Raw genomic sequence first — 11,597 nt, forward strand, 5'->3', positions numbered from 1 at the left:
CGCAACGCAACTTAACAAGCGAAAGTTCAAATAACCTATCGCTTGTGATTGGTCAAATAACTAACAAGTTGCTGTTGTGTTTGATGTGCCGCCATATTTAAATTGGTCACAATGCACATAGTTGCTTTCGGCATCCCTTGTACGGCTTCAGTAAACCTTTTGTTTTAGCAAAAAGTGTGTGTTACGTCGTAAGACAAACAATCCGCCAAACATTTCATCTTGTCAAAATGTTGGGATACAAAGTAAAATTATAGGTAGGCCTACAGTTTAAAGAATTTGCTTTATGCGTACGCTACCTATACAAATCTATTCGTTTAACTTTAAACAACACCGCTCAACGGTATTTTTAAAAACATTTCTAACCAATCACATCGTGAAATATTTCGAATACCACAACGCATTACAAATAAACAAGTCAACACGACAACAATGTTGAGAAGGCAAGGTAAGCTGTGTTTATTGTTTCTTTTCGATAACCTTATTGATGAATTGTTTACCAATTAGCTAAGAAGTATAGTTATACAGTTCGTTGGTAATAAGTTTGCAATATATCTATCAGTAATATTACTGTAACATGTGGTTATTTCGATGTCTTATAAGCTCAGACAAACTATAACGAGAGGCTAACACTGAAGATAGTCTGCTATAGCGTTTTACAAGTCATCGCAATTATTTATTGTTTTATTATTATTTACTACAATATAAATAATATTATAGTATAGTTGAACAATTGCATATTATACTGTAATACTATTATATTTTGTAGCATTTTATACTGTAACTTTTGCCTACACGACATTTTACAGTAATATTAATAATACCTGTATTGTTTTGTAATACATTTTAATATTACATAATGTTTTTATTTTAATACAAATGCTGTATATTTATTGTAAAGTACAGTAATTGTATTAAATAGTATATTTTAAATACTAAATTATAATAATATATAAACTATAATTATTATAATGTATAATAATATATTATTTATTATTATTATTTATCATTACATATAATAACTTAATGTAATATTAACATGGAAACCAACAATATAATAACATGTTTAATGCAATATAATATCAACATGCATTATTATAATGAATTATACTTTATGTATTTTACCTACGCATTATGTTAGAATAGAAACCGAAATTTAAATAAATACGGTACTAATAAATTGACAACAAATTGCAATATTCTTTAAAAGTTAAACTATTGGTTGAAACACGTGATTGTACACATTTTGAATGTGGCTGTACAAACAGTACTAACAAAATAACTATACTTTGTGTACACGTTTTGCCTGTTTAATCTAGATGTAATTTTAAATGTAAATATGTACATGTTTGTATGATGTAGTATGTTTAAGCGGATATTAGCCCTTGATAGCATTTGCAGCAATAAAGAAATTGAATTGAATTGAAAAAAAAATGTAAACGTGATCATATTGTGCAGTACCATCATTCCTTATACATTGTCTTCCTCGGTTTAACTTTAAAAAATTAGTTAATTAATTCAGGGAAGAGTGAGAAATTGTAATCTTACTTTTCCCTGTTTAATTATTGTAATAAATATCCACTGTCAATTTAAAAAGCTATTTCAATTTAGGACACCTGAGTATAAATTTTAAATAAGTACAATTTAGTATTTTATTTATCTTACGGGAATACTTTTATAGACAAAAATACCTATTTAAATCAATGTGAACATTCATGAAAACAAATTTATATTAAGTTCAACCTTTCAGCAAATCTCTAATGATTATAGAAGTTTATATTTTGATTAATGTATCGGTCTTAATCCTATATATTTGCCCATTAGTTACACCAGACATTTAATTACCTAAACCATTATAACATATTGTAAATAATCTTTAGAATATAAAGAATGAATGAACAGCACCAGAAAGTGAGAGGTTCCCAATCAAAATAATCACAATTACTGTCGAAAAATGGGAATGTTACTATATAAGTTTACTTTATAACATAGATGATAGTTGTTTTGTATTAGCAGGACGACATCAGAGCAGTATTCTTGATGTGTTCCGACAGTATGGAATTTTTTGAAAATTATACTGTAGAAAAAAAAGCAAAAAATAATATTAATGAAATTAAATAAATTCATATCTTTCCAAAGATAGGAAAATGTAAAATGAATAGATTGATTAGATGACGATCTAGTGAAGGCAAGTGGATGAAAGGATGATACAAGAAACATCTTCTTCTGGAGACCCACTTGATAGTTTGATTTAGTTCACTTTTGGGAATCCTGTCTCTCTGTATTGTTTGTTATTTTTTTGTTATAATTATGTGAGACGAAATAAATAAAATGAAATTAAATGAAATTGTGTTAAAGTAAAACATACAAATTGTTTCAAATAAATACATTTACTTTTAAAACAAACATTAGCAAGTAAAATAAATAAATACAAATTACAACAGGCGCCTACTTTTCAGAATAATTATATTCATTGTAATATTTTATCTGTACAATGCTTTCTTAAGTTAAGATTTTTGGCTATGGATATACTGTATTATGTGATCATGGTATTCCAAAGTAAAAAGATGAATGAAATGAATGGATTAAACTTGGTCTGGAACTTAACTTAACCCGGTCCTTTATATTAGTTTTCGTTGTTAGTTAGCATTGTACAATACTGTAAACTATTTTCACATTTCTTGTTTATTATGCAAATGTTGGGAATAATAAAAATGTTTCTTTTGGTATCTTGATAGTTTCACTTTCACTTGATAGTTAATAAACTAATAATTGCCCATACAATGTTAGTTTTGTTATTATTCAAATCTGGAACAATCTTGTTTGAAATAACAACAATCAGGAACATACCTGCTGGTGCTGGTTCTTCTGCTGGTGCATTTGCTGCTGCTGGGTCTCCTAATAATAACAATAATAAATGTACACTGATACAAACTGAATAATACAGACGTAAATAAACTATTATCTTATATTGTTGCATTTAATAGCTAAAATACTGTAGGCCTAGTTTCTAATTTCTAAATATTTTTCTCCCTATTTGGTATAGAATAACATTCATTAGTCACTCTAATCAACGTCGTATCAATATAGAGTAATTTCAATCATCTGTGACTTTTATCCGGGTTATCGGAATTCCATTTCACTCGGCTGTCACTCTTGAAAATAGAATTTCATCTTTTACCGCATGGAATTATTGTACCATAACAGTCATTCATTATGTACATTATAATATGGTTTTATAATGTTACTTACCATCTACAACTGTACTGTTTCCTGCTAAAAAGTAAAAAGTAACAGTATTTTAAATAACGCATAAGGATAATTTACAATGATGAATGAACGACCTGTTACAACGCAATAATGATTCATTAGAAACCATACGTCATGTTAATGTACAGTTATCCATGGAATATTCACATTTAATAGTATTCAATGTATGTTTTTTGTTTCGAGGAACTTTATCTTACATTAGGGTGCATTATAAGAAGCCTAAGTGTATGCTTGTCATCTGATTGGCTTGTTTCTTATTACGCGCCGTGCATTATTTTTCCCATAATATGAACAATTTTTTTCCCGAGATTTCACAAGGTGAATGCGAATTAAGGCTGCGTGAAAAGTGTATTAGGCCTACCTGCACTATTTGCAACTACTGTACCATTTCCTGCTGAAATGTAAAAGTAATAGTCTTATAATGATGAATGAAAGAACTCTAAAACACTGTCTAATAGTGCCCATATATGGACATGATGCTGTCATATTACTACCATATTTAGGCACATTACATACTTTTTGCCAAACTAGTTTGATAGTATAGACAGAGCTTATCAACACACAATAGTGGTTCATTAGAAACTGAAACATACGTCACGTTAATGCATTATTATTTTTTAAACAATGGCTAATTCGTCCATACGAGTACCCAAAATAAATTGTATCCAACTAAATTCAAACATGGCTAATTATTTGTTTTTAAAGTAATTTTAAAATGTTATTTGTTCTCACTTACCTGCTGCACCATCTCCAGCGTCTACAACTGTGCCATCGTCTGAAATTAAAACAAGTCTCCTTTTATCATATTATATGCATTCATAATGCAAGAAATGTAGGCATACCAGCAATTAAAGCAAGATGATTCAATTTAAATAAGATAAGATAACAAACGGCTAAACAACGTGTTTGTTTTTGGGTGGATAAGAATGACTCAGATAAATAATCAGGAAGAACTAATAGAGACGGAGGGTTCGCTTTTAGGTAGAATACACTAATATTAGGCCCTTTTTGTATTGCAATTTATATTTCGTAACACAGTATTTACTATTTTTTATTCAATATTTATAGTATACATTCAAAAAGAAATACATAACATGGATGCAATATCAACATCAATTATAAATTATTAATTATAAACAAAAATAGTATTATATTTCATATCTCTTATCAACAACAAACATTATCTTTTCACAACAATAACAAAAAAGGAGAACAATTCCTGTAGCATCAATTACAGATATTGATATAAAAATACCATTATTTTTATTAGCCTATAATAAAATACATAATACTGTTTTGGAATAATATGCAGACAAATATCGTACCTTGGAAGTTGACTTGATTGGCTAAAAATAAAAATAACATTAAATTTAATTTTGTTAGCTCGTAAAATATGTATTTGAAAAAAAGGAAATGACATTTATCCTGATCAGTCCGTCATTCAATTGGTCAGTATGATATCATGGCGGTCAGTCAATTAGTTTGGCAAATAATTCCGTAATAATGGGTTGTGAAATTGTTTCCGATGCTGAAACTTGTTATCAATTATACACTGATCTAGATGTGAAATGTTCTCAGTTTTGTAGAATCTAAAACACGGATTACATGTTAAATCTACAGTTTTTCCTTATATTGAAGCGAGTAGCGTACCGTCACAATTGGGAATCGACGACGAGGCAATGGAACGCATATTCGTTGTTAATATACAAGTTGGGAATTTAGGACGTAGATGTACCTACCAGCTGGTTCTACAAATACGCTAGTTTTCTGTAGTATGCAAAAGAGTGTGTAACTTGACTGAAAAACTGCGAACTTTGATCTACCGCCGCGGCGGTGGGAACTTTTACAACGAACATTCTAGAAACAAGTCCATCCCAAACTCATGGCGATGTTATTCAGGCCCAAGCCAGAAAAACTTTTTATGGTTCGGGAGAACTTTTAGTCGCGTGAGTTTACCGTCTAAACATCTGACACACTCGAACTTTTAGAAGAATAAGTACAATTAAACGTATGGTCAGCCTATAAATTAACGGCTGCAACCGTAAATTTTCTATCTTGGCAAGGCGAGCTCAGAATTCTGTTGCAAGCTTGCCTTGGTGAAACTATATACAATGTGTCATGTGAATTACATTCAGAAACATCAAATCAATTTTCATTGAAACTATAATTTTCTTAGATTCTTCAGAAAGAAAGAGAGACAGACTTACATAGTAAATTGACCTAATTGGAACACTGAATCCAAAATAAATGTTTAGTAAACGATTATTGATATTCCAATTTGTTTTTCAACTCGAGATTAGTGTATAAAATTAAGCCAATGGACGAAACAAATTAACTTATGTTTCTTACTTACCATCACCTGCACTTTCCTCCACGGCTGTACCGTCGACTTCAGCTGTACCGTTGTTTGTTGCTGTACTATTGTCTGACAAATTAAAAACAATAGTGCGTTTATTCATAGACCTAAAGCTTGGTTCTTGCTTGATCGCAACGTAAGGACGTGATTAGAACGTAAGTAATTTCACCAATCACGACGCGATTGGTCAACCGAACTGTTGCTTCTGATTGGTCAAGTGTTCAAGTAAGAACCAAGCTTCAGGATCAGTTGTAATGAACCGTAAAAAGCCTGGTCCTCCAACATAAAACAATTTGTCTATCCCAAGTGTACACAAAATAGAATGAATACTATTAGTAATTACATTGTGTTTGTTTTACTGTTTCTTACCTGCAGCAGGTACCTCTGCAGTATCTCCTAAAAATTAAAACAATATTGTGTTTTGCATCATAAAGGTTAAAAATGGTTAAATTGACAATATTTAGATTTATTCTTTAGATGGATAGGGATGACGAAATGGTTAAAAACGGCTAGCACTGCGAGTTAGTTCTTAGGTGGACATGGGTGTGACAAACTGGCTGGGACCGACTGGACTGCGGGTTGGTTCTTAGATGGACACAAATGACAACATTGTTAATTAGTCTAGATTGCCATTAATTCTTAGGTTGACATGAATGACGGCTACCACTACGAGTTAGTTTTAAGGTGGACATGAGTAACAAAATAGTCAAAACTACTAGAGATTTCAGGTGGAAATAAAGGATTACAAACGGATAAATTGCGATTTAGTTCTTAGGTTGACATGGTTAAAAATGGTTAGATCGCAGTAAAAAACCAAATACACTTTTTCAGACTGAAGTTTAAGATTGTTGAAGTGTGACCCACACTGACACTAGAACAAGTTAATGATGTAGTAGCTTACCTCCTTCAGCTGCAGCATTTTCTTCTGAGAATAAAAAAAAATATTTCTCGTATAGACATATGGATCAATCTTAACTTTATCAACAAGTAACTCTAACAACAAGTAAAATGGTTAAATGAAATTTGAAGAAATTGAAATTTTAATTACCACGCAATAAGCCTATACAATGTGCCCATCCCATATATAGAATACATATACGATACGTTATGATACACCATGGCTTATATCAAACACCAATATTATTTTTTTATATAATAAAGGCGAACGGTAATATTACACAGTAGTCTAATTGAATCAACAATGCTATGCCTATACTATGAAATACATAATAAATAATAATATTTGAGATATAGCATACCTTGCAAATTGACTTGATTTTCTACAAAAATAAATAGAAGAACAAAATTAGAATTAACTCAAATATTAAATTTTATTTATTTCAGTTCAGCAAGCTTTTCTACGGTTCGGTACTGTTTGTACAAATCATGTTACATACATTTAGGCCTAGATATATTAAGAACAACTAAACACACACACAATAGAATTATTTGCATTAGAAAGGCATTCTTATACTAAAATATATTAATATTAAAATCAATTCCCAAATTCGACAGCGATTTTGATGACCTACTACTATTACACAAATAGGTATATATTATAATTTGTTTGAATTTTACCTACCTAATGCAGCCATTAGTTTTGCTCGTTTTGCTGAAAATAAATTAAATGTAAAATGTTCATTTTGATTTAACATATTAACAGGCTCATCATTAAAACAATAATATTATTTTACCATAGTTTCAGTTTAGTTCATCACAACCATAATGCATCTTCACAATTGTAAATATCATTACAACAATAATAATATATAATCATATTCGTCATCATCTTTGCCACCTACATCATCGTCATCATTATTGTATTGTTGTATCATCACGATTATTGCCCTACCTCATCACCACAGTCATCATTGTATCGTCACCATTATTGCCACCTATATCACAACTATCATTGAATCGTCACAACCGTCATAATTATTGCCACCTATCCACCACCACCATCATTGTATCGTCAAAATTATCACCATTATTGCCCCTACATTGTCATCCCTACATTATCACCGCAGTCATTATTGTATCGTCACAATCGTCACAATTATTATCACCTACATCGTTACCACAACCATCATCTTTGTATCATAACAATTTTCATCATTGTTGCCACCTATATCACCACCATCATTGTATCGTCACGATCATCACCATTATTACCATACATTGTCACCGCAGTCATCATTGAATCGTCACAATCGTCACCATTATTGCCACTTATATCTTCACCACTTTAATTGTATCGTCATAATCGTCACAATTATTACCATTGTCACCACCATCATTATATCTTTACAATTGTCACCATTATTGCCACCTATATCAACACCATCATCATAATTGTATCGTCACAATCATCACCATTATTGCCACATACATTGTCACCACCATAATTGTACCGTCACAATCGTCACCATTACAGTATTGTCAATTACATCGTCACCACCATAATTGTATCGTCACAATCGTCACCATTACAGTATTGTCAATTACATCGTCACCACCATAATTGTATCATCACACTCGTCACCATTACAGTATTGTCTATTAAATCGTCACCGCCATCATTGTATTGTCACAATCGTCATTATCACAGTATTGTCAATTACATCGTCACCACCATCATTGTATCGTCACAATCGTCACCATTACAGTATTGTCTATTAAATCGTCACCGCCATCATTGTATCGTCACAATCGTCACTATTACAGTATTGTCAATTAAATCGTCACCGCCATCATTGTATTGTCACAATCGTCATTATTACAGTATTGTCAATTAAATCGTCACCGCCATCATTGTATCGTCACAATCGTCACCATTACAGTATTGTCAATGAAATCGTCAACGCCATCATTGTATCGTCACAATCGTCACCATTACAGTATTGTCAATGAAATCGTCACCGCCATCATTGTATCGTCACAATCGTCACCATTACAGTATTGTCAATGAAATCGTCACCGCCTTCATTGTATCGTCACAATCGTCACCATTACAGTATTGTCAATGAAATCGTCACCGCCATCATTGTATCGTCGCAATCGTCACCATTACAGTATTGTCAATTAAATCGTCACCGCCATCATTGTATCGTCGCAATCGTCACTATTACAGTATTGTCAATTAAATCGTCACCGCCATCATTGTATATCACAATCGTCACCGTTACAGTATTGTAAATACACAGTCACTGCCATCATTGTATCGTCACAATCGTCACAATTACAGTATCGTCAATACATCGTCACCGCCATCATTGTATCGTCACAATCGTCACCATTACAGTATTGTCAGTACATCGTCACCGCCATCGTTATATCGTCACAATCGTCACCGTTACAGTATTGTCAATACATCGTCACCGCCATCGTTATATCGTCACAATCGTCACCGTTACAGTATTGTCAATACATCGTCACTGCCATCGTTATATCGTCCACTATATTGTCCACTCAAATGAAGGAAATTATTTAAGTTGTATATAATACGTATAATAGTTCTTTCCATTATCAATATAAACTATCAACGCCTTTATCATTCTATCATTCTTATTACCACAATTGATCAAATTACCTGATGGTGAAGAATAGGTTATTGCTATGCATGCAAATGCAATAGCGAGTAAAAGTGCTGTCTGCTTCATCTTTATTTTTTACTAGCACTAAAAAAAAAGAAACAATATTTCATGCATCTATATTTCATTAAAAATATTTCTAATATATAATTATATATAGTACACGAGTTTTGTCATATTGCATTTATTGTTTATTTACAGATACAATCTGTATAGATATATTTTATTAAATTTATAGTTTATGATATAAAGAAAGAAACATTAAATTAGTGGACAAAATGGCATTAACAATCAACGTAAAATGAGACCGTTTAACGTTAAAAACCTTCTCTTTGTTTTTGTTCTTTTTTAGATATAAGGTTTAACTTACATATATGTTCCCATACGAAGTATTAATTAACAGTTTTTTAAAGAAAATTTCTTTCAATAACAATAATATTATGTCTTTTACATTTATCCATGTTTATAATTTGAAATATTTGTTTTCGGAGATTTATCCATATAAGAACCAAAATGACAAGGAGGATTGTTTTTCATTAAAAAACAAATGATGGGTTGAACGTTTAGTAGTTTCGCGTTTTATGACACATATATTCAGCAAGTAGTTGATCAAACAATAATGTAACTACATCTTGTCTGAGTAGTAGCAAGATAATTTACTTCTTTTAATATGCAACATAAGTAAATCTTACCAATGTATTACGTACTTTTGCATTCGTGTTGTTTATTAACAGAATAAACATTCACATTTTTGGGTAATTGGGTTTTTAAGATTTCCTGTGTAATTTATGTGTAATATGTACATTTGTATCTAAGACAACATTATATTTATTTGCAACAAGGTTGTACTAATTTTGAATTGAATTCCTGTCTACACTTTTCGTCTTCAAAAAATAATGATGATAATGTATTACTTTTTATTTGAATGTGTCAAACATTAGTAAGCCTATTAGTTGATGTCATTATGTTACAACACCAAAACAAAATGAATATTAAAGATGTTTTGTCTCTGAAGTATGTAAGATAAAGATAAATAAAAACAATGATTTCATTAATAAAGCTGAAACTTACCAAACCTTCTTTAAGTTAAGGTTTTTTCAGGTAAATATATGTTTTTTCGATAAAATGATCAGTGAATAACTACAATGTGACATTAAAATTACATTATTATTTTAACAAAAAACATTTTTTTTGCTTAGAGGTATCCTTAAAATAAACAATAATTATTATTTGCTAATCATATAAGTATACATACACCTTTGACAGATTACTTACCGGATTAACGTAATAATATCAAATGGAGTGTACAGTATGTCCGCCAACAAATACCAAATCAAAGTGACCAAGCCAAATTATGTTCATTGGTATTATATCTCAAATTAGTGACGTATATGTTAGTTAATTACAATTGGAGTTGGTGGGGATTAGTGTAATCCCTGTATAGAATTCTTTATGACATCAGTTCAATAATCGATTTAATCCTAATTCTAAAATTCTGATTTGGTATTGATTGAATCTTATTAACTGACCTAATAAAAACAATATGTATATTTCTGTTGATACTTATATTGTTTCTGCAAACTTTAGCTCTACCTCTTAATAGGCCTACAGGTCTACCTCCAATCAAAGGTCAATGTTTGGGACACAGATGGAGCAGCTAATGATAAAAGACAGGTAATAATACAAAACGGAAAGACGATTCAGCACAATTATATTTATCCGCTTTGATATGCATTTTATAAGCAATAAATAAACTTTTCCCCAAACTTTATTTTCAGGGAGACTATGGGGTAGTACTACTAGGGATAAAGATGCAATAAAGCAAACATTTTGAAAACATTGTCGAAAATGATATTTTTTTAGTCACGCGAATGATGTAAACTGCTGGCCGCTTGGCGAATGCACGAAATAAACAAAGTAAAAAATTGAATATTAAATTACGTTTTTTAGTAATTTATTTGATATATTATAGCAACATTGTCAATATCAAATTACGGATTGTTAAACACCTTTAAAAACTTGATAAATACAAAAAAAAAATGAATATGAATTTTGTCTAAAGTAAGACATTTTGGCCACAAAGTGGGATGTTTCGGCACAAAAGTGGGCCGAATCGTCCCACCAAAAAATTGGGCCGAATCATCCTAGGCCGAATTGTCTCAGGGCCGAGTCGTCCTGGATTCTGGAGGTAGACCTGTAACTGTTTTGTATCACGGTATTTATTTTACTGTCAAATTATTATTACTGAGATTTTTAATGATAATTAAGTTTATGAAAACAAATTAGAACCAACACAGCGAATTTGTCGAACCTTTCCTACTTATTTCTGTACTTATATAGTAAATAGTTATTATCAGGGAAGAGTTAAATTACAACTAACTAAC

The 11,597-nt window shown here is 31.0% G+C and overlaps 1 protein-coding gene across 4 annotated transcripts; it reads right to left on the reverse strand.

Moving 5' to 3' along the window:
* Positions 1–432: 432 nt before the first annotated feature.
* On the reverse strand, positions 433–10,588 carry LOC140040794 (uncharacterized). Of its 4 annotated transcripts, none has more exons than XM_072086975.1 (13): positions 10,489–10,588; positions 9,213–9,300; positions 7,206–7,235; positions 6,883–6,903; positions 6,525–6,548; positions 5,993–6,019; positions 5,621–5,692; positions 4,593–4,613; positions 4,004–4,042; positions 3,629–3,658; positions 3,250–3,270; positions 2,848–2,895; positions 433–2,074 (listed from the first exon to the last, which is right to left on the reverse strand). In XM_072086975.1, the coding sequence occupies exons 2-13, from the start codon at positions 9,280–9,282 to the stop codon at positions 2,070–2,072; spliced, it is 408 nt and encodes a 135-aa protein (XP_071943076.1). In that variant the 5' UTR covers positions 9,283–9,300; positions 10,489–10,588; the 3' UTR covers positions 433–2,069. The 4 variants fall into 4 exon arrangements, with proteins under 4 accessions (XP_071943076.1, XP_071943074.1, XP_071943075.1 ...); XM_072086973.1 differs by having other exon boundaries at positions 3,250–3,273; XM_072086974.1 differs by having other exon boundaries at positions 3,629–3,661.
* Positions 10,589–11,597: the final 1,009 nt, after the last annotated feature.

Source organism: Antedon mediterranea, chromosome 2, assembly GCF_964355755.1.
Source record: "Antedon mediterranea chromosome 2, ecAntMedi1.1, whole genome shotgun sequence".
Classification (NCBI taxonomy): domain Eukaryota; kingdom Metazoa; phylum Echinodermata; class Crinoidea; order Comatulida; family Antedonidae; genus Antedon; species Antedon mediterranea.